Source organism: Lissotriton vulgaris, chromosome 8 (assembly GCF_964263255.1).
Source record: "Lissotriton vulgaris chromosome 8, aLisVul1.2, whole genome shotgun sequence".
Lineage (NCBI taxonomy): Eukaryota > Metazoa > Chordata > Amphibia > Caudata > Salamandridae > Lissotriton > Lissotriton vulgaris.
The window spans coordinates 961,650,475-961,677,769 of record NC_141696.1 but is presented as its reverse complement, the minus strand read 5'-3'; the positions used below and the strand labels follow the sequence as shown (position 1 = coordinate 961,677,769).

The following is a 27,295-nucleotide window of genomic DNA, read 5'->3' as shown; positions in this document are numbered from 1 at the left end:
TTATAATGCTACCAATGCTATTCCAGCACCTAATCCTATATCTGTTTTGTATGCTTTTATTACTTCCTCTATGAAGGATTTCAGTCATAACGTTATGATCATGGGTGATTTTAATGTACATCCGTGTGGAGACCCATTGAAGAAATGTCTAGCAGAATTTCGTTGTGAGCGCATCAATGGTCTACATCTGGAACATACACTAGATGGGGATCTCTGTAATGCTTTACTGGACAATTTGGACCTCTCATTGGCTATGACACTTTGGGACCCTTTAAAAAGTTTTGAAACTCCTACTTTTAAGGGACACTGGAGGGGCACCTTCATTGATCACGTTATTATCACTGACAATGCTCCCTTTTCTGGATTCGTTTGATGTTGTCCAAAGTGAATTCAGTGACCATAATCCTTTAATAATTTGCCTGAAGGGACCTTGGACTAGCAAGGAAAAACAGATATGTAGAACAGGGAGGTTGGGCACAACAGATGGGAGGCGGCGACTTAAATGGTCAATGGTTACCCCAGATCTACTGTATAAAAATATTGTAGACAAATGTACTGAGGATATTGTGAACTGCACTCGGGAGGGGGCAGAGCCACGGCGGGTACTCACCGCTTATCAAAATCTGTCGGAGAAGGTGTCAGACCTGATGTCGGTCCCAGTAAAGAGGAGTATGGAGAAATGTGGGCCAAGGTGGTTCAATCACGACTGTTCTAAAGCTGCTCGTAACCTTAGGTTAGCCTTGGAGCTACCCCGAGAGTCCGGGAGAATGTTAAATTGCGCCGTAAAGAATATAAGTCTGTTCTTAAATCCCATAAGGAATTATTAAGAGAAGAGGCATGGAGCGAGATACTTGACCCCTCCACCTTAAAATGTAGCTCCAGATTCTGGGCAATAGTTAAAAAAACATTTTTGGTTGAAGAGCCGGGTGACGCATAGTTGAGCCACTCCCTGGCGTTAGGGGAGGCACTATCAGGTTTGATATCAGTGAGGTTATGGAGGCCATAGAAGGACTTACCGCTAGAAAAGCCCCAGGACCTGATGGGATCCCTCCGGACTTGTACAAGTCTGACCCGAGTTTTTGGGCGCCCATCCTGGCTGCAGTTTTTAATGCAGCTGCTAAAGTGAGCTGTCCCATGTCCTGGGGACTATCAACGATTGTTCCCGTGTTTAAAAAAAGAGACAAGGGTAGTCCACATTGTTATCGGCCAATTTCATTAATTGATTCTATGGTCAAAATTATGGGGAGAATTCTGTTGCAAAGAATAACATGCTGGGCGTCTGAGAATAACATCAGGTCAATCTCCCAGTATGGTTTCTGCGGTGGGCGCTCCACCATAACCCAGTGCCTTAACCTCTTTCTTGTACTGAGTAAATACACTGTTGTGCAGAAGGGAACTGTCCACCTCGCCTTCATGGACTTGTCATCAGCCTTCGACTGTGTCAATAGGGGAAGGCTGTGGCAGTCCATGAGGGAGAAAGGTGTGGACACAGGGATAGTTGATTTTTTGGTGGATGTGCACAGTAATACCAGTGCTAACGTCAGGTATTCCACAAATGGGGATACCACTGGCAACTTTGACATTAAGAAGGGAGTGCGTCAGGGTTGCATTCTTGCTCCATTCCTTTTTAACTTTTATATCAATGAGTTAGATGCTGTTTTACAGAATGTACAGGCAGCCTGCCCCAGAGTTGGCAGGCGGGGTATTCCAGTTCTTTTATACGCAGATGATGCGGTTTTAATGTCTAGAACAGAGAAAGGACTCCAGGCGCTTTTAAATGCTTTTAACATTTTTATGACTGACAGAAACTTACTGGTCAACAATTCTAAATCATACATTATGCATGTTGGCCGTCAACCAAAAAAGAATTTTGTTTTTAAATTAGATGATGTTCCTATCCCCGTCATGCAAACATTCTCATATCTTGGTGTCTTATTTGACACCAAGCTTAGCTGGGGTCCTCATCTGGCTAAAAAGAAAGGGGAATTGACGAGGGTTAATGCCTCTATTTTTAACTTTGCAACGAAACTGGGGAAAAAGCCAATTAATGCAATGATTAAACTCTATAATGCTAAATCGGTTGCAACAGCTGTATATGGCAGCAAACTATGGGGTTATGTAACTGGAGAACAGTTACAGGTTGCTGAAAACAATTTCCTAAAACGTCTTCTCTGTGTCCCCGCCAGTGCACCTAACCTGGTAGTACACGAAGAATTGGGGACACAGTATCTATGTGATATCTTTGCTCTTAGGCCACTGACTTGTTGGGTAAAACGGTGGATAAATCAAGATATACCTCTTACCCATTTGATTGTAAGAGACCTTGTGTCTCAGGATAATTCAATGTGCATCCTCTGGTTAAAATACTTGAAAACTGGCTTTTCCAGGTTGGGTCGTTTGAACCTGTTTGAAAACCCAAGCGGGATTGTAAAGGGGGATGTAGCAGCAATCAAACATGCATTTTATAAAGATAGGCTGGCCCAAAGAGAAAGTGAGGAGCTTATGAAACCAAGTATTAGGAAATATGTTATGTTAAAAACCTGTGACAGTAAGGAGCCATATCTAATGGGTACTTTTACTTCTCATGAAAAATTCTTGTTGTCAAGGTTTAGATCCAATATTTTTCACCATCTTTTAATTAGACCAAAGTCAGACATTTTTAACAAGGTTGCAGTACCCTGTGGCTGCGACGGGAAGTCTCCACAGGATATGCTGCATTTTATGTTTTTATGTAGGTTTTATGAATACCCTCGCAGACGTTATCTTGTTGCCCTTCTAAGAAAACTTAATTTTAACCAAATCAGACTAGCATTTATATATTTACAGCTTTTGTACAGTGACAGAGTTCTCCAGGTAATAGAATTTTTAAAACTAACTGTTAAACTGAGAATTTGCTTGGATAAGTGATACTGTATTTCCCAATGACCGTTCAGCCTATCTATTGGAAGATATTTACTGCCGTATCATACCTGACACTATTTGCCCTTTACTATCTACCCGGTTTACTCATCTGGCAGTGGGACACGTGTAATATGACTTTTTTATGTGACTATGAATTATTGTAATATTATGAGTAATGTTTTTAACTGTGTTGTATATATGTGTACTTTTATGGTGTGAAATATAACCGAAATAAAGTCTCTATTGAATTGAATTCCCAATTACTATAATTGAATATAAATACATAAAAATACAATAAACTTGAGGAATCTGCAGGATGAAGCTTCCATGAGAAATATACCATGTTATTAGTAAAGTCGGTGCTGCTTGTCTGACGTAAGGAGCATTTAAAAGCATGTGAATCTATTAAAGATTAAATGCAGGAGGAAGGCTGCATCCATTGCATTCCCTATAATAAAGATCTAAATCTAGTATTTCACTCTTCACTCACTCACTCTCCCTACATCCCAAACAAAAAAGGGAGTTCACTGAGTATTTTATTAATTCTCTCTAACTAAACTCTCCAAAATAACACAACCATTACCGTCCGTGGTGTAACTTCTTGAAACAGACTTTAAAGATGCTATTTTATACCGGTGGCTTTCCTTCTTTGACCGGTTTAGTTAAAAGGTTGAATAAAGATATGCTTTCAACGTCTGTTCTACAAAACTATAAACAACGCAAGAAATAGCACTCAGGATGTACTTCCATGAAGAGATTTAGGATTAAATCCGAAAGACAGGAATTGATGCTCATAGGAAGGCAGTATAATTACCGAGCCCTACATAGAACCATAATTCACCCACACATCGAGCTCCCTTTAAGATGCAATGCAAAATAACATTTAGAATGATCCAAAGATGCGTCTTTTTGTCCAAACCATTGATTTTTTTTAATTAACATTATTATTACAGACCATTCCATTGCTTCTCACAGAGATGCAGAGCACAACATTCCAGCGTAAGAAAAAGGCACAAAATAAAACATTTGAGTTTCTTCAAAATAAAATCCTCATTCCGGCCGGAAAAAAATGACGCGTGGATCAAGGCTGCCATCCACTGGCCACTAGCGATAATACACAAAGTACAACTTTACTCGCTTGACTTCTACTCTCATGTTAAAAACGTCATGCTTTCAATTGTGCAATAATATCTCCTAGCAGCCAGTGTGGAATAATCACATATATTGGAAAGAAATGTATAAAGCGTTGTGTTGACCACAGGGGCATCCTGGTGCAAACACAAACAATTGTAGAGAACACGTCAGGGTGGCAGCTCTCAATGTGGCCTTCTTCTGCATGAGGCTGTAAATGGAACAGGTTTCCAGAGTAAAGACAGAGCTTGGATTATAAAATAAGAACAAACTTTTCCTCAACAGCATCTCTCAAACAGTTCCCAACAGACCCTTATTCTAGAATAAGCCAGGAGGTCACAACACTGTTTAACCGAGACCAAAGTCCTCAAAAGACCTCGACTTCGATTGGCTAATACATAAAGCAGATGAGGGCAAGTTTGGGGACAACTCCCTTCCAAAAGGATTTGCTGGAGAAGCTGTAGATGAGATAACTGACTAATAAAGCAGGCGGGGGCATGCTCTACAAGTACATGATGTATCCCACAGGCATAATTGCAAGGAGTGAAGGATCTGATAAAAAAAAAACAACGTTTAACAGGCTATACAAAATAGTACAAAACGCAGCTTAAGTGTTTCAATTCATTACCTTGCAAGAATCTTATGGAGGAAGGAGAGAAAAGATTAAGTGAACTTGTAGTTGTTTTGGTCCTCTTCGATTGTTTTTCAAAGGGTGCTCGTGTTTCTCTTAGATAAATCCAGTGTCTATGCAGGGCACAAGAACTTCAGCACTGCTACCCTTAGAAGAACTGCAAGGTACAAGAAGGAGGGTACAATCTTGCATAAAATAAACAGGGCACGGTAGTAAAATCTATCAGGAAAAGTAACTGTGATGGGTGAAGGGAAATGGGTACGTTTTCAAAAAAAGACTACTGCAAGCATTTAAAATGCAGAAAATTCCAGTTCCTTATATCATTCCATTTTTTTAAACGCCTTCGCTGGTGTCTTAATATATTTTTGAAAAGTTGCTGAATGCGTGATTTTGAAAAAAATTATAATATTTCATTAGCTTATACGGGGGCGGGTTCCGTGGAGGCTCGTCATTATAGCCATAAATGATGGTCCTATTAAGAACATTAGGCTCTGAGAGCAGACGGATATTTCAGACAAGGATTCAACCGGCGGTTTCCACGTGCTCTTTCCAAGTTGAGGTCATAGGCTCTGATCAACATTTTAAAGAAAACTCCACTTCACAAAACAAATAGTATAACAGATCATTAAAATGCAGTGAATAAAAGGCCACATTCAATACTGGAGATCACACAACGGTTCATGACACAAACAAAGACACAAAACAATCCAGAAGATGGGTCAGATAAGGCAGATTTACCAGACATCTGAAAGGTCTCCTTCATGCGCACTCTTAGGAAAATGTTCAAACTGCTGGAAGAGTCAGCCATTTTGCCTCATGGACTGGTTATAAAGTGGCAGCTCTGAGGAAGGTTCTACCTTTCGCTATTAAATAAAGAGATACAAAATGTATGCAATAGTTATGGATAAAGTGGAACTTATAAATCTCTATATAAATACCAAAATATGTACAGCAGCTGCCAGAGTTTCCTGGAAAAGGCGCAGATATCTATCTCTCCGCAGGCACTGCCTGCAGCGTTATCAACTCCAGAATTGGGACGAGGATGTGGGTTGAGGGGCGGGGGAAATATATTTTTACACATATGTGGCTATATTTGTGCAATATTCGCCAACAATAAGGATATTTTCCTTTGCATTTACTGGCACACTTATAGGATGCCAGTAGTTGGGAAATATGATGAGACAGAGGTTAAACAGTGCACAATAGTATATAAAACAAGAACATAATCTGTTTATTTTCTTCCCCAAAACTGAGTGAGGGGTCCACCCTATCTTGGTGGTTGCCCGAAATTCAACGTCATGGACACTGTTTCTGTCCTGGACTTTTAACCTACAAATCAGTGCTAAAGGGTGTGTTAATCTAATTAGTTCAATGGAAGCAAACTAGCTCGACAAAATGCATGACTCTCAAAGCCGTGGATGGAAAACCGTATCTGTCATGACAAAACGAGGTTAATGTCCCCAAAAGACCTTGATTCAAACTGCAGGGCTTATACAGCTCCAATTTAAAGCAGCCTAGGGCCAAGTACGGAACATGGTTCTTTGGTGTGGTTCTGTTGCAGAAACTGGCCGACACACATCTGACCATTAAAGCAAGACAGGCTTGTGTATAACCATGGTGTCAAGCAACATGTTTCATAAGAAGAAAAGAAGCACTCAAAGAACTAATCTTTTAAGACAGTTTCTCACTGGGCCTCAAAACCTCTATGGAGAAAGGACTAACTAGAAATAGGACGAACTCAAACTTCTAGTTAGATTCATTTGGCTTTTCCATAAATGCTGAAGTTGCCAACTTCATTCTCTAGCAGCAGTGCTAACATACGAGGCATTAGTAGGGGAAAGAAAGCTTGCTTTACATTATACAAGGCATCGGAATAAAGAAAATCAAAAATGTTAAATCTATGAATTCAGTGCTTCGTTTTCCTGGTTTGCGAGAGTCCAAGAATTCTCTGTTTTCCTTATTCAAAACCAAGCTTTCACAACAGGAAAAATCGAAGCCAAGATAACCCACAGTAGGTTTGGGGCCTTCGAAAAACGTATTTTAATTATATTTTTGGGTAACTGCCCAAATGTTAATGGCCAATCATAAAATGCAGATCACCTGTTTTGAATGAGATTCAAAGTAATGAAGGATAACCAATAAAAATCTATCATGACAGGAGCTATGCCAAACTACAGTTTAAAAAAATAGCATTGTAAACATGTATGCACTGCACCATGTGTTATGGAAGTGGGACAACCTTCAAGATAAGAGAAAAATTGTGCTTATGGTAAACGAATGTTTGGGAATCCTGGTTTTAAAAGAACAGGCATGATAATTGTTTGGATTAAGCTACATAGGTGACAAATGTCGATGTTCCTGACTACTTTTATATCTTTATAATTTCAGAGCATGAGAGATCTCTATTTTTCATTTAAATGTCTTTACAGGCGTATTATTCCATATTTTTTAGCGATGTGAATGTACTATTTAGAAATTAAAGCATTTTTGATGTCCCATAGATTTGAATGGTGAGAACTTTGGCTTCTCTGGAGGCACAACCCCCAATTACTGCAATAATGTCCAAGCCTGGACATTCTGGGCTCAGATCTCTGCAATATTGCCCGTCTGTATCGACTTTCTGAGCTCGGAGACCAGGCTAAGATCTCGGTCAAGGAGCCATTTTTACTTTTTCCAGATCTATTCGAAAGAAAGTTCACAGAGACACATAGCATTTTACAGAAAGTTCCTAAAAATAAATATTAAAAGGATCACTAAAACACAGTAACTAAGATGAGCATAATTAGAAACAGTGTGCAAACTGGAAATTAAGCTATAGCAGACCATCAGACACCGCATGTATAAGGATGGGAGAGAGAGCCTAAGACACGCTACACGCACATTGGGTAAGACCCAGTGACTGTCAACGAGCAACTGACAAATAATACACTTACAAATTGGGAGAAAGTATCCAATCAGCTGTCCAATAAGGCAATAGTGGTGGGAAGTGAAAAGTAGCAGGCACCCTGTGGGATGTTCACTTCAACACAGAGGATGGTGAGTGAGCAGGGCAGAGGGAAGGCAAGTGAAAAGAAGCCGTTACCCTTCTAGTAACGTTTATGTAGCAGAAGTGAAGACAATATATGCACAAGACATCAGACTTCCTCAAAGAAGACAACTACTCCACATTTCATCTGTGAAAGTACAGCTTGTACCCACAGTATAACACCGGAATTTTGGGAGCTGCACCTAGAACAATGGAGATGCAGAGGGGCAATAATGGCTGATATAGTCCTTCTTGTCCTGCACTCTAATGTGCGTTTTCCTGCTTCCTTCGGATTATTTTATCTTCAATGGGTGGAAAGCTGTTATGCCCCAGGCTGCACCTGTTAAAATCTTTCCATCTCATTAGAGGCCCTCTCACACATCTCAGGCCTACAACTGGAGAAAGGATCTTTGATGACTGGTGCATCCTTTTGTAACAGGCTATAATGCTATAGTAAAAAACACTCTAGGTGCATACTAGAACATGCCACAACACTGGCCATGCACACCCCTGTCTGTAGAAGTACAAAATGTCCAGAGACAACCTTCACACCAGGACCAAGGGATGTAAAATGCATTGCTCTTAGACAAAGGTGTGTCCCACCCCCTTGTTTCAACTGCACATTACACAGTGTTTTTTTTAGCTATGTGGTTTAAAACCCCACATATATTGACAAACCCAAGCAAAAAATAAAAGCAACAGTTATGTCAAATTTGCAATGTGATAGACTCTAACACAACAACAAAAAAATGGAACCTGACTTTTATCACAGCACAGTTACCTCAGCAGCTATGTGCTTGGCCAGCATTCTATAAAGTCCCCATCGATGTAAGAGTTGTATAGAACATGTAAGCTTGGACCAGCACGGCTTGACTTAACATGCATGTACAACAGCGTCTACGATATATTTGAGGAGGGATAGAATTCTTCCCAGTCAATGCCCTCCCTGGAGGAACATGATTGGGGCACATTCTACAGAACCGTGTGGGGGCTTGGAAGGGCTGTAGGCTTGTCCACTCTAGAGTAATTTCAATACAGCTACAGCCTCTAAAATCCTTGCTATACTACTGTAAAGGTTCATCCTGAAGCAAACTGGAAGTGCTGCAACTTCCGCGGTATCAGCAGTGCACTTCAATGACCAGAACTAATGTACAGGCATGGCCCACAACAAATTAATACGCCTCCTACTGGGAGGGTCCTGGTTGACATGATTGCTCAAATGTCAGCAGATCTCCAGCATCTAGGAATTTGCCAGCTGTTTAACCATGTAGAGGTAAACGATAACGCAGAATGTCTGGACCTACAATACGAGCCTCATATATACTACACCGATCCACCATATACAAGGCAGAGATCACAGCAACCTCTGCGGTTTTATAGTTCTTTAATGGTATGCAAGGCAAGACTCCTCCAGAGGCTTGTGAGTAGGCTAGAAAGGTTTTTGCCAATACCACTGTACAGGCACTTATCATATCAGTTTGTAATCTTCAGATTTGTAGTTCCATCGTCTACGAATGCCATCTTTCTCATACAGAAGTGGACAGCAAACCTGGTCTCCTACACCCCTCCTGATTCAAGAGACAGTTTAAAGGTCAAGACAGGCTGTTCCAGTGAATAGATCCATCAAACATTGCGACAAAATAAATAAAATACCCCTCCAAAGAGAGTTAAATATAGAATCCCAGCACCCACACCCAAAAGAAAGAATGGAATGATGAATCCCTCTAACAGCGAATCATTTGTGGGATGGGAACGATAAAAGTATAAATCTTTATATCTCTGTCACAGACCCATACCAGCACACCACCCATTGTCACTAGCATGGTCCATCAGTGAACAACCAGGTCGAGGCAGTTCGCGCAGCACTACGCATCATCAATTAGCTTCTCTCCATTTTCCTCGGCCGGTGGCATCGGCCTGCAGTCCTCCTCCTCCTCCTCCTCTTCATCTTCTGCCCCATCAGTGAAAATGTCCTTCTGCCCGTAAGTCAGCGTGGTGCGAGCAAGGTCCACTTCAATGGGGAAGACATCGGCATCTCTAAGCACAGCGTAGCAATCGTCGTAGTATCGGGACATGGTGGAGACAAACCGCTGAAGCTGGAACACAATATCCTGGACTGGAAGGGAATGAGAAATCAGAGAGATGTGTTGGTACAATTAGAAATTCCACACCATTTTTAACTTCAACAGAAACACTTTCATGAATAATGCACCACAACAGAGAAGATCATAAGGGTTAGAGGGGATTGCTGTAAAACAGTGATACTCAAAGTACAGCCCTCTTGACCTTTACATGTGGCCCCCTGGTGAACAGCAGCACAACTGCTGTTTAGTTGCTGAGCAATAATATAAAAAAAATGTTAACTAAACAAGGAAGTATTTATTAACCTGCAAATAAATGCTTGCCCGTTTATTTAACTTTTTTTAGACCACTTTACACAATCCCTGGCCCACTCACACTCCCTACCACCACCTTGCTGGCATCTGTGCGGCCCTCGGTCATGCCACAGACCATACTTTGAGGCCCCAGGGCACATGTTTGTGAGTACTCATGCTGTAAAATGTGTGTCTTGCTTCAGAGACATTTTAAGTAATACAAATATTTCCTCTTCGCCCTCACAGCACATTGACCAAACGAAACACAGCCAAAACAGTCCTGAAGGAAGAATGGCAAGCAGTCCTAGGCTCATTTCAAGTCAAGAGTAAGTCTCATACCTACAAAAAAGACACACACAATAAAGACTAGTTTAAATATATAGAAAATAACATTTCTACCAAAGCTCTTTTTTATCTACTATAATTTCTTCGACAAAAAACAGGAAAACTGTTTTTTGTAATCATACATCCCTTCATTGATGGGAAAATGCACTGTAGCTTTAACAAAGCAAGGGGCATTTGCCATCCTAATATGCTACACTGTTAAAGTTTGGGCTTCAGTCCATTTTGACAAATGGCTGAAAGACCAAGGGTCTAAAGCTAAAAGATATTGATTCCATTCTACTGACTCTTCTAAAGAGGACAATATAGTAGTTTACGAATATATTGAAGACATCCATGATAGGAGAACTGGGATTACATGTAAATGGGTGTAGGAAGCTGGCTCTCCATTTTGTGCACCAAAATGAGGGACACTGTGCAGAGTGTCCAGGCAAACCCCCCAAAGGAATTGCATAGGCACAAATGACATCTCAAATACTCTCATTTGTGGTGGTGTGGGCGAGCACTTAGGGTAGTGCTAAGCATTTATTACACACACACACACACACACAAAGGCAGTAAATGAGGCAGGCACACACTCAAAGGAAATCCACAACCAATTTATAAAAATAACAAATACTTTTTTATATACATTTAGATATCAAGATCATTAGAATCCGGTAAGTACTTTTAGAGTTATGAATTTTTAGTTTTCAGAAATGGACACTGCATTTTCTGGCCTGGCAATGTTATCCTACGGAGAAAACTCATGTGTTGCATTTGGACACTTGTCAGAGAATTATGGGACTGTTCTTCTGGACTCGAGGAGAGTATGGGGCATGCTCCGAGGCCACACCAAGAAGTCACTTAGGAGGCTCTAGGGCATCCGGGTGCAGCGGTGTGTAACAGCGTTGTGGTCCCATTCACTTTAATGTGAGAACAGTCCAGTTACAAAGAGGCTTCAAGCAGGGACTGGGGCACCAGTTCAGGGAAACCCACAGGGGCGGCTCGACCCTGGAGATCCTTGGGTACACAGGGACACCTTTGGTCCACTTCTTCTCGGGCTGGAGGGCTCGGTGCAGTGGTGTCTTTTGAGGTCGGATTTTGGTGCACGAGTCACTTGTGGTTACAGAGGGCCTGCACAAAGAGGCTGCAGGCGGCAACTAAAAGCCCAGTCGGGGCAAATACAAGTGTGGGCTTGGCTCTTATGGGTCTGTTGACCCCGTTGGCACCGTCACCTGCCTTGGACTTGGGATCTGGAGCATAGGTGCATATTTACTTTGAAGCATCGGGTGGTGGCGGTCACAGACTCACTTCATAGTCATTGATTTGCAGAAGAGGGGCAGACAGGATAGCTGGGCCACACACAAAGTGGGCCTCGCGGTCTCTGAAGTCCCTCAACGTGCAGGTCGGTCTTTCTCGGCGTTGGTGTCCGGGCTGGGCACAACTAGCCTTGGCTGCTGCAAGGAGTCAGGTACCCCAGGGATTGTTACTGTGCGGCTCCGGTCGGTCCTTGCGGCCCACACTTGGAGGGAGGATGGAGCTGTCCTGCAAGAGCACTGCTACCTCTTTGTGGGGGTTGTATGACGATCCGTCGATGTTAATGTCCTCGCGGCACTTCAGATCGCGGGCCTTACATCGCATCGGCCATCTCACCGGCCATTATGGCATCGCAAGTAGTTTTTTTTTATTTCAAAAGATCTTTATTGACAGCAAAGCCATTGACATCACCAGCATTATCACATGTGCATGAATTAACTCCGGGATCGGCGTCAATTTCTCAGAAACTGCTAGATGTAAGTCGTACACAGCCTTAGTGCCAGCATCCCGGAGGCCTGGCGGCGAGGTAGTAAAGTAGCAGCACAACCATGCCAATCGAGGGCTCCCAACACAGGTAGCGTATTGTAGTGGTGTGACAACTGGCAATCAACCTGTCCACATGATAGTCAGCGATCCAACGTCATATCCACTATAAGAAATTAAACAATGCCCAACAAACGGCCCCCCCACCCACCTGTGTGTGTCTGTGTGTCTGCCTAACCCGTCCCGACTATACAATCACCCGAGTGTTCCTACCCCGTGTCCCCACCCCGTCCCCCCCTATAAACCTGCCCTTACCCTACTATCCTTCAGCAGCCCTTCTCCGAGTTCTCACAGCCACCCTCAGTCAACCAGAGGCCTCCCCATTCCCGCCTCCCCCGTGTCACTGTGTGCAGGGCTGGCTTCGATCTCTTCTACTCTATCTTGCAGTTCCACCTCCTCAGCGGTGTCAGAGCCGTCCTCCTCACTCCTCTGTTTGTACTCTTTGTAAAGGTCCCAAAAATTCTTGGGCCTGCTTCTGGGCGGAAGAAGGTCGCTATACAGTTCTGTCTGGGTACAGCAGTACTGCAGGTCCCTCAGCCATTTAGCTTTGGTGGGGAGGGGCCCCCTCATCCAGCAGGTCGCTACCACCCTCCTTGCAAGGAGCAACGCCATGTCCACCAGACGACGCAGTCCCGGGGCTAGTGGTTTCGAATAACCGAGTAGCGCCAAAGCAGGGGCACGAGATAAAGGCTCCCCCAGTATTTGATCGAGTTCCGCAAAGACCTCCCCCCAGAATGCCTGCACTCCTGGGCACTGCCATGCCAAATGGTAGAAATCAGCTGTCGGAGTCCGGCAGCGTTCGCATTCGGCCGAGGCGCGGAGGCCATAGCGATGGAGGCGAGCCGGGGTGTAATACACTCGTTGTAAATATTTGAAATGCACCAAGCGGTGCCGTCAGTTTAGAGATATCTTGTGCGTGCTTGTGCAGCAGTAGCGCCACATTCCATCATCTATGGGGGATTGTAGGTCTGCCTGCCAGGCCTCTCTGGCCTTCGACTGTTGCAGACGCTGGTGCGTCACACCCAGCTTGTTAAGCTGTGTAATGAGTTTCGCCGCAGAGGTGGATTTCAGTATATATGTTAGTTCCGGGATCTCCTCAGGTTCCTCCAAATCCGGGCCCAGTAGCTCACGAAAGGCCGAGCGGAGCCTGTGGTATTGGAATTTTTGTAATAGAGTGTGGCCTGCCCCGGCAACTAGTAGCTGATCCCAGGTTTTGAGTACACCTCCCTCAAACAGGTCCTCCATTTTCGTTACACCAAGAGAACTCAGCGCCTTGACCACTCCCTTCTCACCGAGCGGGTCGAGCCATAGGGCCCACTCCACCGGTAACAGTGGGGAGTAAAGCAGAGTGCAGCCCCGAGAGCGCACTAGGCAATTCCAGGCGTGGTTGGTCGCCTTCAGCGAGACCATCCGGCCAGTGGCGCGGTCTGTGGGTAGGCAGACAGTAGCAGGCAGAGGGAGCGGGTCCGCGAACAACCGCTCCAGTATAAGGTGCGGGGTCCGAGGGTCACCGTGCACCCATGAGTATAAGTGCGATGCCTGGGCGACTCTATAATACCGTTCTAGGTCCGGCGCTCCCAGCCCCCCCATTTCGCAAGGTAGAATCAAAGTCTTCCAACTAACCCTGGGCTGTTTCCCCCCCCAAGCTAGTTTCACCAACACCGAGGTGAGCTGCCGGAAGAAGGTCTTGGATAAAACCACAGGTAGATTCAGGAAGAGGAACAGAAATCGGGGGAGTACCACCATTTTCATTAGTGCAATCCTACCCGAGAGGGAGAGCGGGAGACGGATCCACTTATCTACGTCATCCACTAGGTTGTTATAGGCCACTCCGTAGTTGTCTCGAACAAGGACCTCCGGGTCCGAGTGGAGTTGAATGCCCAGGTAGCGAACTGAGTCGGCGGACCAGTGCAGTGGGTAGTCCATGTCGAACTGTCGTGTCACCGGGGTGAGCGGGAACGCGATCGATTTGTCCCAGTTCACTTTCAGGCCCGATAGCGAGCCGAAACGGACCACTTCGCGGAGCACCGCAGGCAAATTAACTTCCGGTTCTCTGACGTACAACAGCGTGTCGTCAGCGTATGTTGATATCCCGATCTTATATGTAGGGAAGCTAACCCCCTCTAGGCTGTGGTACTCCCGCATGGCGCACGCCAGGGGTTCCGCCACCAGTGCGTAAAGCAACGGCGACAATGGGCAGCCCTGTCGAGTGCCCCTGCTTATGTCAATCGGATCCGTTACCCTGTCACCCAGGCGGAGCCTAGCGAAGGGTCGATGGTACAGCGCGCCAATCTGCTGAAGGAACTGTTCGCCCAATCCCATCTTGCGCAACACCCGAACCATAAAGGGCCATTCAACCGAATCGAACGCCTTTTCCATATCAAGGAATATAGCCAATGCGCTGTTCTCCTGCTTGATATGCTGCATCGCGCCTAACACTGTTCTGATATTGTAGGTTAAATTCCTGCACGGGACAAACCCGGACTGTTCTGGGGCAACCAACCCAGGTACTAGCAGGGCCAGGCGAGTGGCCAGGACCTTGGCATAGATTTTGGCGTCTACATTAAGGAGACTAAGGGGTCTATACGAGCCGCAGAGATCGGGGGGTTTACCCGGCTTGGGTATGGTGATGAGTAGCGCCTCCCGCATGGTGGTCGGCATTTCACCGTTCTCGCAGATGGCGTCAAACAGGGTGATTAGGTGTGGCAGCAGCAGATCCTTAAATGCCTTATAAAACCCCACCGTGAGGCCATCTGAGCCCGGTGCACTACCCGAGCGCATGCCCGCCAGTGCCTCTAATATTTCGTCTTGGTGGAAGGGGGCCATTAAGAATTCCCTGTCCGAGTTCTTGAGGAACGGCATGGCTATATGGTCTAAGTAGTCCTCCATCTCACCCTCCACTCCCTGTGTTTTAGCTCGGTAGAGCTCCGCATAATAACTCCTGAACGTCTGAAGTACCTGCTCCTCGTCCGTCATTGTGTCTCCCTCCGGAGTTCTCAGTTCCTCTATGACCAGCGGTCGCCTGGTGCTGCGAACCATGCGTGCTAGAAGCGCCCCGGGCCTCTCACCCTCCCCATATTGTCTCGCCGTGGCGTATTTGCCCATGTAGAGGACCTCTCTGTCCGCCAGTGCCTGAAACTCGGACAGGAGTTGGGACAGCGCCCCGTCTCCCGCCTCGCCGCCCAGCCGCAGCTGCTCTGCCTCAAGATCCGCCATCTTCGTTTCCAGAGTAGTTAGGTCTCGCCGTATGGATCGTAACACACTGGAATGTTTCGACATCGCTACCCCCCTGATGTAAACCTTAAATGCCTCCCACACCGTAAAGAAGTCATCCACTGTGCCTATGTTTGTAGTAAAGAACTGCTCTATTTCCTCTGCTAGTTCCCCCCGGAAGGCCTCGTCAAGCAGTGCAAAAGGCGGGAACCGCCAGGTGAAGGCTGGGATCCCCCTCCTGGGCGTCGCGAGGCGGAGGAGAATAGGGGAGTGATCTGAAAGCGTGCGTGGGAGGACTGTGCATGTGCTAATGTTGTTAAGTACCAGGGGGGGTGCCAACCAGTAGTCTATCCTGGTGTGTACATCGTGAAATGCAGAATAGTGTGTAAACCCACCCGCCCTCGGATGCTTTTCCCTCCACACATCCAGCAAGTCAGATTTGATCATTTCAGCCGCCATGTACGTGGCCGAGGCCACAGGTCTCCGGGCAGGGCCCGCGGAGCGGTCCATTGATGGGTCAAACACAAAGTTAAAGTCCCCGCACCACAACATCCAGGGCTGAGCATGCGTTCTTGCCATAGCTGACAGGGTCTTATAGAATTCAGGGTGGTCATAGTTAGGGCCATAGACGTTCACTATTAGTATGTCCATCCCCTTACCAACACATCTCGCAAGGACATATCTACCGTCTGGGTCTGAATGCACCGGAATGAGCCGCAACTGTGACTTTGGATTGGCCCAAATTAACACCCCTCGGGCATGTGTAGTGTAACCCGCCGCCACTGTGTTCCCCGACAAACCCCTGGATTTGAGCATTCTGCTGGAGAGTGGCAGGTGTGTCTCCTGCAGCAGTGCTATGTCAACGTGGTGTCTGCTAAGATAGTTAAGGACTTTCCTCACTTTGCGGAAGTCGTTCAGGCCCCGCACATTCCAAGTCAGTAAATTCAGCTCATTCCGGGCATGTGCATGCAAAGTCGGTGTGGCATCAGCCATTGCTAAGTGGTTTCAGAGCATGGACCGTAAGGATGGATAGTGCTGGACACAGTAGGACACCCCAACTCATAATCGCCCTCCGGCGCTCGCGTACAGGGACAGCAGAACACTTCAATTCACACACTTCACAGTCAAACCCCGTCAACAACCCCAACCAAACACCCCCCCTTTCCTCCCCGAGTCTAGCTCCCACCCCAAGTACAGCAACCCACCCACAGCCGACCTCCCCCAACCTGGTCAGACAGACCCCACTCTCCCCCCCCCATGTACCCCCTACAGGTGTAGTGTCAAATAGTCCGACACCAACCCCTCAGTGAGTAAAAACAACCAAAAGCTCAAGGGCAGAGCGCACCAATGCAGTACACCCCGAACTGTTCCAAGAGAGTGCAAGTACCGCTCCCCTCTCAGCTCCATTCAAGAGTCAATGCTCAAGGCATGGCAGAAAGTGTTACTCAGACCCACTCTGACTGGCTCCCCCGGCACAGTGTATTTTGCCACGAAGCACACAACCCCTTACCAGCGCCATAGGGTAACCAAGTTGTCCATCCCCAAATCGTGGAGCAGGTGCCAGTGCAAGGCCGGGGCGCCCATATTATCCGGGTCCGTGATCCGACCAGTGTGTAGAGGATCAACCCCCTCTTCAGCCGCTTTTTAGTCCTGTTCCTCCATAGATACCTCCTCCTCGTCCTCCCGGCCACTCCGGTTCTCCTTCCTTTCCCGAGTCCAGGTCTTAAGGGACTTATGCAGTTCTTTCGGGTCCGTGAAGTAGTACGATTTCCCACCTGAATTGATCCGAAGTTTGGCTGGATACATCATTGCATAATCCAGGCCTAGTGTTCTGAGTTGCTTCTTATACGGCGCGAACTGCCGCCGTTCCTCCTGCACCTTGGCTGTGAAGTCCGGATAGAGGGAGATGTTCATGCCCTCATGCTGGAGTTTGCCCTTCTCCCTCGCCACTCTCAGGGCAGTGTCCCGATCGCGATAGTTGAGCAGTTTCGCGATTATGGGGCGAGGTGGCAAGCCAGGCTGGGGCTGCGGGCCCAGTGTGCGGTGGGCGCGTTCCACAATGAACATGGGGGAAAAGACTTCCTCTCCCAGGAGTGTTTTCAGGAGTTTCTCCACAAATAGTTCCATTTTCCCCGTTTGCGTGGATTCCGCCACTCCTGTGATACGGAGGTTGGATCTGCGAGAACGTGCTTCCAGGTCCTCTGTCTTGTCCCTGATGACTGTCAGGAGTCTGTTGAATTGCTTGCGTTCCTTGTCCCACTCCATCTGGGCTTCTTCGGCCTCAGTGAGCCGGCGCTCCGCCATGTCAAGGCGCTCCGCATGTTTGTCCACACGCTCTGCCATACGGTCCATGCGGTACGACAGAGCATCTATCTTGGTGCCCACCGCCGCTATACTCTCCTGAATGCCTTTCTCCATAGCTGCCAACATGTCCCGGAGCTCCGTCGGAGCCTGGGTCGGCGCCGCTGCCGCACCCTTCGGCGATGTGTCCGGTGCCGGGACCTCTGATCCCTTCAGACGGCGCCGTTCAAAGGAGATCTTCCCCTGGGTCGCCTCGTTCTTCCCCATGGTATTTACGATGCGTGGCAGCACCGGGCAAAGAAGCTCGCCGCACTGGCCGTCAGGTGTCTACTCCGGTCCTCGATACCTCGTCGCCAGCGGTCAGGTATCCGATGCGTGGAAAATGGCGGCGGCAATGGCGGGTAGTACTTCCTTGTCCGCAGGTTCCAGAACGGCCCAGTACCAGATAGGGTCAGGTCCTTCTCAGCTGTCCCAGATAATCAGTCCCTCAGCAGAATAAGAGGAGATGGCAGAGCCTCATGCGATCTGTGCAAGTGAGCCAGGTTGCAGCGCCGGGCTCGGTGTCGCCCCACCACGTGGCGCGGCGCTTCAGTTAGTGTGCTCCACCGCTCCGCTGCTTCTCCAGTCCCCTGTCCCACCGGGGCAGTGTGGGGTAGGAGGTGGAGGGCTTTGCAATCCAGGGTCCGTTCCAGTCGCGCCTTGGTTTGCACGGTGTGCGACAGCCGCCGGAAATGTGGCCGCACGCACAGTGACGTCGCCCGGCCTCTTTTCCAGGATAGCCCGCTGCTTTCGGCCTAGTCCGCCACAGGCGCGCCACCAGGCACAATGCCCCGGGATGTTCAGGAATTCACGCCCTGCAGCCGTCCAAAAAGATCATCGATCACTGCCCGGGGTGCCAGCCGATGGTTCCAGACAAGCTATAGCCAATTTGAGCACATCAAGGATAGTCAAGCAGGATAATTCTGGAGCTTTGCGAGGAGCCGAGGGCTCACGCGTCCGCCATCGACGCCGGCTAGCTCCGCCCCCCCGGCATCGCAAGTAGTTGCGACGCAAATGCGGCAATATCATTGGAGCGCATGTCACATCGCCGATTTAACATCGCGCGACATGACAACGCGACGTTTGAGGCCCCACAGTAAAACAAGACTGACTGCATGCCAGTTACCGTGCAAGATGAAATACGTACAGTACAGAGACTTTCTGTATTGCTTCTACTGTTTATATTTGCTGATTGACGATTGCCTGATTACCCAGTAAGCGATAAGTAATACTTAGAGAATTTAAGAACGTTTTACCTAATAAATCACTCTCAGATTGTTGAGCAACCTGGTAATAGGATGTTACAATAAAAACCATACTTAGAAATTATGAAATAGACTCCTTGGCTAAAAGGATTATAATTTTCAAAATAATCAGAGAACCAAGACTGTGACCTGCCACTGACAATGTTTGGAGAAGCTCACTCGGCCTTCTGAAATTCGGACAACTTAATAATATGACATTCATAGGGCCTCGTGACGTGCATAGGACACTGGTTTTCAGAGGTTACACGGAGGTACATTTTACACCCTTGTTCCTCTAGAGAGCTAAATACAAGACAGTCAATCTGCTCTGGATTGTATACAAGAAACCCATCTTGCATGAAAGGCAAACAGTGGCTGAAAAGTAGTAAAAAAAAAAGCCAAGAGAATCCTAGAACTGGTGGCACCGAGCTCAACCTAGGACTACATATTGTGAAATCAAGGGGTAAAGTATAATAGGGACTCTGTAACATTCAGAAGCCCCATCTGTAATGTGGAAGTGCCCTGGGATGCAGAAAGAGAACAGACGCCCATTGCGCCGTGGACACTTTTAATAATATGGCGCTGGTGGAAATTCTGCATGCTTACACATTTTACACGATTGCAACTGAAAAACTACGACTTCTAGTTTTCCTGGACTACTACTAAAATGTGGGGGAAAGGGGGCAATTTGCTGTAACCCTAGGTATTAGGATTGTATTACACTTCCGATGTTATTAGCTGGCCATCAGTGAGGAGACCTGTTTAGACCTACAATATGAACTGTATTACTTTTATACACTCCTTAACTAAGGACGTGGAGTTTTACACATGTTTCAAATGTATTTCAGATTTCAATCCTCATGTTGAATTGAAGTCCTTTAGGAAGCTCATTCTACCTTCGTGGTCTTTGAACTCATACAATGCTGGTGCCCCTTTCGACCTTCTTCTCGACCTCCTCACCATTCCTCGGTCAAAAAGACGATCACAAGACAATTGTCCTTCAAAGCCGCCCATGTTTTATAAACTACGGAATCGTCGATCAAAACAGGATCTTTTTTCCTCGCGCCCTCTCGTCTCGCTTTCTTCTTCCTACGCCCTCTCCAAGTTTCTAACCTTTCACCGTCTGTCCTGCGCCCCCTCTCATTTTCCGCTCTCATCTCTCCTCCTCTCCTCTGTCCCCTCCTCCTGCCCTCCCTCTGCCTCTCAGTCCCCTCCTCTTCTCTTCTAGTGAAAGTGGTGTAAGGCCCGGGCACGCTTAGGCCGCTGGGGGAGCTCTGAGTTTTGTTTACAAACTTCAACATATACCCATACACCCATCCATGCACCCACCCATACACCCATCCATGCCTCCATCCATACACCCATCCAAGCATCCATCCATACACCCATCCCCATGCATCCATCCATACACCCATCCCCATGCATCCATCCATCCACCCATCCATGCATCCACCCATACACCCATCCACCCATCCATGCATCCACCCATACACCCATCCATGCATCCATCCATCCACCCATCCCCATGCATCCATCCATCCATGCATCCACCCATACACCCATCCATGCATCCACCCATACACCCATCCATATACCCATCCATGCATCCACCCATACACCCATCCATGCATTCACCCATACACCCATGCATGCACCCATCCATACACCCATCCATTCACCCATCCATTCACCCATCCATCCACCCATCCATCCATCTACCCATCCCCATGCATCCATCCATCCATCCACACATCCATGCATCCACCCATCCATGCATCCACCCATACACCCATCCACCCATCCATGCATCCACCCATACACCCATCCCCATGCATCCATACACCCATCCAACCACCTACCCATCCCCATGCATCCATCCATCCATCCACCCAACCATGCATCCACCCATCCACCCATCCATGCATCCACCCATACACCCATCCATGCACCCATCCATACACCCATCCATGCACACCCATCCATCCACCCATCCATGCACACCCATCCATCCACCCATACACCCATCCATGCATCCATCCTTAAAGGCATCCATGCATCCATGCAACCATCCATCCGCCATGTATTCATCCACCTATCCATGCATCCTTCCATACACCCATCCATGCATCCATCCAGTAATACAGTAATAAAAAGGTAATGTCGCACTGTACTTTTAATTCCTGCATCCATCCGTAAAGTAATACAGTACTAAAAAGGTAATGTCGCGGTGTACTTTTAATTGGTGTACTTTTAATTCCTGCATCCATCCGTAATACAGGAATAAAAATGTAATTTAACGCTGCCCATTAAATTTCTGCGAGTTGATAGGAGGCTCGAACCTTTGTTATCAACACCTAAGTCGTCACACCTACCCGCTAGGCCAAATCCTCTCCTTTTCATCTATACGGCCATTGTAAACTATATTTGTTACTCCGTTTTTCGCCAAATGATATTTTATTCTGTCCCATTGTAGCAAATTTACCTTTATGACTAATTCCGTTTTTGTCGAAAATCCATGTTCCCATTTTAAATATAATCTTCCGTTCCCAATGTTTATAAGTACATTCTGACTAATTCCGTTTCCGTTCACAATGTTTATAAGTACATTGGGAATAATACATTCTGAAAATCCATGTTCCCATTTTAAATATCATGTTCCGTTCACAATGTTTATAAGTAAATTGTAACGTTTTCCGTTTCAATAAAAATGCGACTAAAATCCCACTCTAAAGTACATTCCCATTTTATGAGTAGTAATGGCATTTTAACATCGCATGCGATGTAATTGCATGCGATGTTAATGCCATCGTTCCGTTGTAGCATGCGCAGTAAAATGCTGCGATGCCAACGACAATGCGATGTAAACGTCGCGGTGCAATAGCACCGCAATGTATTTCCATCGATGTCATTGGTGTTTCCCCTTTGTGGGTGGCTGCTGCGATAGTAGACCCTGTAGGTGGCAGGTCAGTGTACTGGGTCTTGCTTCTTTGGTACCTGCGGCTGCAGGGGAGTAGCACCTCTACTCCAAGGGAGTTCTCTTGGGAAATTGCAAAGCACTGGCAGCCCTCCCGGTTTCTTGAGGTCTGCAGAGCAGCAGGACGAATCAGTTGCTCCACGAAGGTCAGGTGCAGCAGAGAGGCTGGCAGCAGTGCCTCCAAATCAGTTGTGCTTCTCGGGTCGGCAGCCTTCTTCCACTCCTTTTGTGTCCAACGAAATCTGAAGATCTGGTATCGGGGAGTCCCCTTAATGCTCAATCTATGGGCATAAAGGGGAGTGAGTGGTAATTTACCCCAGGGGTGACCCACTATATGACTACTTCCTGTGGGAAGTGGGCATAACCCTGTCCCAGAATCCCTAGTTTTTCAACACAAAGAATGGTAACTCTGAAGAGTCGTGTCCACCTCAGATAAGGGGGAAACAGCCTTAACAACGCAGCTGTTCCATGCATGCCTTTACAAAGAATTACATTGTAAAGGTATGTACGGTAAAGGTATATGTTTGGTAAGGGTATGCACGGTTACCACACATAGCCTTTAACACGCATGCCTTTACAACGTAAAGTGTTGTAAAGGTATGTATGGTAAAGGTTTATGTGTGGTAAGGGTGGTGACTACTATCGGCGTTGTTAGAGGAAACTGAGAGACCCTTCCGCTTCCTCTTCCTCTTTACGACATGAGCTGCGCCTCAGGGGTGTTGACGTTGTGAGAGGTAAGGGGGATTGGGCCTGGGGCAGGCGGTTACAAACGTATATTTTTTGTTATTGTGGGCGGGAGTCGCACAGGGGACCGCTTTTAGGGCTTAGGGGAGGAGTCATATTTAGAAGGGCAGGGGGTCGCACGGGGTCTGCATTTAGGGCTTAGGGCAGGGGAGGGGTAGTTTTTAGAAGGACTGGGCGCCTTAAAGGGGTGGAGGGGGGGAATCAGGGAGTCACACAGGGGTTCGCCTTTAGGGCTTACGAAATGAGTAGTTTAAAATGGGCGGAGGTCAGTGGGGGAGGGGCGCAAGGGATCGATTTTAGGACTCAGGGCAGGGGTCACCTTTACCACAAATACACCTTTAACATGTATACTTTTACAAAGAAATCCGTTGTAAAGGTAGGCATGGTTAAGGCATATTCGTGGTAAAGGTTTTGCATGGTAAAGGCATGCGTTGCAACAGAATGCATTTTAACGTTATACAGCCCAGATTAAGCAACTTTAGAGGTAGTACTAGCCTGGGGGCGGGCATGCCTAGCTGACTAGCTAATTTTCGTGCTTGTCCAGTTGCCAAAGGGTTCTGGACAAAAGGGGTAATCCTCCTCTCCTGTGAAGGAAGCCAGACTTGCATTTCAAAGGCGGTAGCTTCTTTGAAGTTCCCCTGCCTTGTAATGCTATTCAGCAAGTCTTCCTGTGAGATGGGACGTTATCACCCGCTTCCCAAGCAGGTTTTGTTTCTGACGCCCCGAGAGAAAAGGCTCTCACCCTCTGGGGTCAGACACTCGTCTCTGGTGGCAGGCTGGCAGAAACCAGTCAGCCAACACACCAGGGGCTAGTAGTTTTCAGGGGAAATCTCTAAGATGCCCTCAGTGTGCATGGATTAGCAAATCTGACACTGGCATCAGTGTGGTTTTAGTAATACGAGATGTTTGATGCCAAACACCCTAATTTCAGTGAAGGCATCATGTACTGTGGAAACTCGTTTTCACCAATGGCCAGCACATGCTTTTGAAAATGGCTTCCCTGGTCACTTGCAATATCTAGTAATAGAACTAGACATCACAGGAGCACATCGGTTCATGCAGATAGGTCCTCACATAAAATATAATGCACCCTGCCTTAGGGCTCAAAGGCCTAACCCACATATATTAGATGCAGTGACTTTGGCATGACACACAGGAGTGCGTCATGTTGGGATTTCACTCATGGTTTGCACAATGTCACACAGCCTGAAATGGCAGTCTGTGTGGAATTTGTATGTGGGTCGTCAGGGTAGCATAAGATATGATGTAGCCTTTAGGGACCCTCTTTAGTACCCATGCCCTAGGTACCTGGAGTAGCATTTACTAGGGACTTACAGGGTTGCTAAAGTTGTAGTGCAATTAGACTTTACCTTGTTTTAGGGAAGGAGTACTGAGTCCCGGTTAGGAGGCCTCAGTGCATTGTCAGAGTCGAAAATCAGCATATAGTAGCTTAAAAGGGGGCAAAAAGCCCAGTTTCCTACACTGGGTTGGGTCTCTTGTTATGAGACCTTAAATAATGTCCAAAAACACAGAATAAAATGACAAGCTTACATGTTCTATAGGAGAAGGGAGCATTGTAAGCAAAAGAACATCGAAAACAACCAATTTTTGAATTATTTTTATTATACTCCTTTTGGCCTATGTAAGATGAAGGTAAGCTATGGTTCCCTCTTTTAGAGAATTCAATTTCTCGACCACCTTAAAATAACTTTTAAGAGAGGGAGTATTTGTTTGCGTTGAAATCTGCTGAGGGAGCTTACTGCTAATACTTTTCTTGGAGCTCCACTTCCTCTTACTTTTATGTGGTATAAGAGGTGAGGGTCTCACCTTCTCGCCCAATTCAGCTGAATCTAAAAGAGGGAGCCAATATGGAAAAGGTCCAGCAGACTATTCAGAATATGGAGCCTCCCACCGTATCTGGTTTGGTCCTTGATAACAGGTACTCCCCACTAGCTGGAATACAAGCCGAGGAAGTTTTAGGGGACTTAGTGAGCCCAGTTAATACAGGTAATGATATCCTAATAAGCTGTAGTAACACCAATAGTCTCTCCGATAATCCTCTTTCCCATCAAGCCTCTATAAGTTTACAGACATTAGAGACCGCAGCATGCAGCCATATCGAGACTGTGGAAACCCCTAAAAACGCATCCGCCCAAGCTTCTAAAACCCGTGTTAGATCAGAAAAAGATATAGGTCAGATTTCTACTCCTCCCCAGGAGCTTGATAAGATTGGACTCCTGCTTCATTCTTTGAGAAGTGACTTGTTGGAGAAGTTTGAAATTTCCGAGACAAACCAAAAACGATTACACAACAGGTTTGATCTTTTGGAAGCTAGATTCGAAGGGATAGAAGCCTGGACAGTCATTCTGGAGAAAAAGGTCTCTACCCTCTCAGTTACCACAGCAGAAAAAGGTGAGCGCAATTAGACTTTACCTTGTTTTAGGGAAGGAGTACTGAGTTCTGGTTAGGAGGCCTCAGTGCATTTTCAGAGTCGAAAATCAGCATATAGTAGCTTAAAAGGGGCAGGTAATGTACACATTTGGCTTTTTGTCCAGGTATACGTAGATGCTAGGATTTTATCTTTTTGCAAATTGGACAGGAGCTCTCATACGGTAGACATATGGGATAATAAGATGATTATACTTGGACATTCACAGCAGTTTCTATCTAGCATAACTGAGATCTATTTTTTACTATCTCCCTGGCAAGGTTTGTTTTCGCTCAGTATTGGCTGTCGAGTGAAATACCACGTCCACAGGTATGGCGGCAGGAGATTATGAAGGCCTGCACTCTGGAAACTGTAGAAAGTGGAAGGTATCAATCTAGATTGAGCCATATCTCGGACCCTATCAGAATCTGGATGTCTGAGTTTTTTTCCTGGGCATGACCCATTATTTGCACAAATTACTGCGGGATACAGATCTTTCTCCTGCCCAATATATATATGTGAACTCTTTATCCGAGGCACACTGCATCTTGTTACCATTATGCTTTAATGCAAGTATCATCAATGCAATTTGATAAGTAGTTTACTTTTCCCCCATTCTGGTCATGTTCTGTACAACTGTGATTTTTTTTCTCTGATTATAAAAAACGGATAAGAGCAGGCTAGCATAGAATACTTGATAAATGCATTTCCAAACTGGTGGATCTTAAAACTTGCTACTGATCTGGTACTTGCCCACAAAAAACGGAAACCGCTGCTCTAGAACAAGGTCCTAGGAAAGTTTTGTACATGTATTGCCATCCACAGGGATGCTATATTAAAATTATTGAAAAACCGCTGCACGCTTATTTGTTCAAAGGCAGCAAGAAGGGATGATTTCAGACCGCTGTGGAAGGCAGGTCAAGAAACCTATTTCAAGGAAAGACTCTTAGCAATAGGGAAACAAAGGTACTTCTTGCCAAGCAGACAGCTGTGATGGAATGGTTGAATGTTGAATTCTAAATTTACTGGAGTACAATTTAAGTGTACTACATGTCAGGATCTCATAATGCTGTAATGGAATACTCGTCATAAATTACTTGTTTATAAGGTTAGAAAGGCTAATGCAAACATGTAACCAATGAGGTATGAAGAGGTAATGTCAGAAGTGCTGATGAAGAGCATGAGATGGGGAAAGTAGGAAGAGGACAGTCTTACCATGTTTTTGGTCCAGCAGCTCCACCTTCTCCAGGACATCCTTTCTCATCTTAGCAAAGCGGGAGCGGGCCTCCTGCCTACAGCGCAGAACTAATCGGTACTCGTAGTTGCCAGTGCCCACACGATACAATGGCTCACCAATGGCCTGTTAAAAGAGGACAGACTTTTAGTTACAGCGTCTCTTCATCTGAAGTTGTGATAGGTTTGAGCACAGCCGATCTCTGAAACCCCATTGTCTATCATATTTTGCTACATTAATAGGGGATTGGGGGTATTGGCTAATGGAGCAGGCAACTACTTCAAATGCCATTTAGTACCTTCTCCTTTCTCTATAAGTATCACTTACAGGAGGGGGGCTTGAGCAAAATTGTGCAATTCTGGGCAAATCATTTCATCTCCTTTGTTTCAGTTCGTGTGTCTAATGATTAGTTCTTCCTAACACCAAGCACCAGCAATGACCAGTAACTATCTGAACACCTTAACCACTTAGTGACCTTTCTTTCAGCCCCAGATGCACCCAATTTGCAGTCATGTGATATAAATGTCTTCTCTTGGATTCTATGATTTTTCAAATATTTTAGATCCACTCCCCTTCCCAATGCTTATTTTCGTGTCTTCTAGTTCTCTATGGTTCTTTTGCATTTTGGCAAGAGCACTGCTGTTTTTTCCACTTTAAAAAAAAAAAAGAAAAACAAAAGCAATTTATATTTCTCATAGTGTCATGAAACACAAACTCCCTGAGAATGCACAGTTTGAGGGGAAGTCTGCCAGCTCCAGGAATTTTTAAATGTGCATATGAGTCAACTGGGCACAGCATTGTAACATTTCTATATGTAGATGTACATGCAAGACCTTTTCAGAGGCTACATTTCCTTTATTTGTGTCAACTT

The 27,295-nt window shown here is 46.1% G+C and overlaps 1 protein-coding gene across 2 annotated transcripts in view; it reads right to left on the bottom strand.

The window, feature by feature from the left end:
* Positions 1 to 3,807: 3,807 nt before the first annotated feature.
* The window catches only part of PICK1 (protein interacting with PRKCA 1), a 123,488-nt gene continuing 100,000 nt past the window's right edge, over positions 3,808 to 27,295 (bottom strand). For both annotated transcript variants that reach the window (XM_086934811.1, XM_086934812.1), the window contains 2 exons: positions 26,406 to 26,550; positions 3,808 to 9,804 (listed from right to left, as the gene is read on the bottom strand). In XM_086934811.1, coding sequence (XP_086790937.1) covers positions 9,554 to 9,804; positions 26,406 to 26,550 — 396 coding nt within the window. In that variant the 3' untranslated portion in view covers positions 3,808 to 9,553. The remainder of the gene's footprint in view (positions 9,805 to 26,405; positions 26,551 to 27,295) is intronic.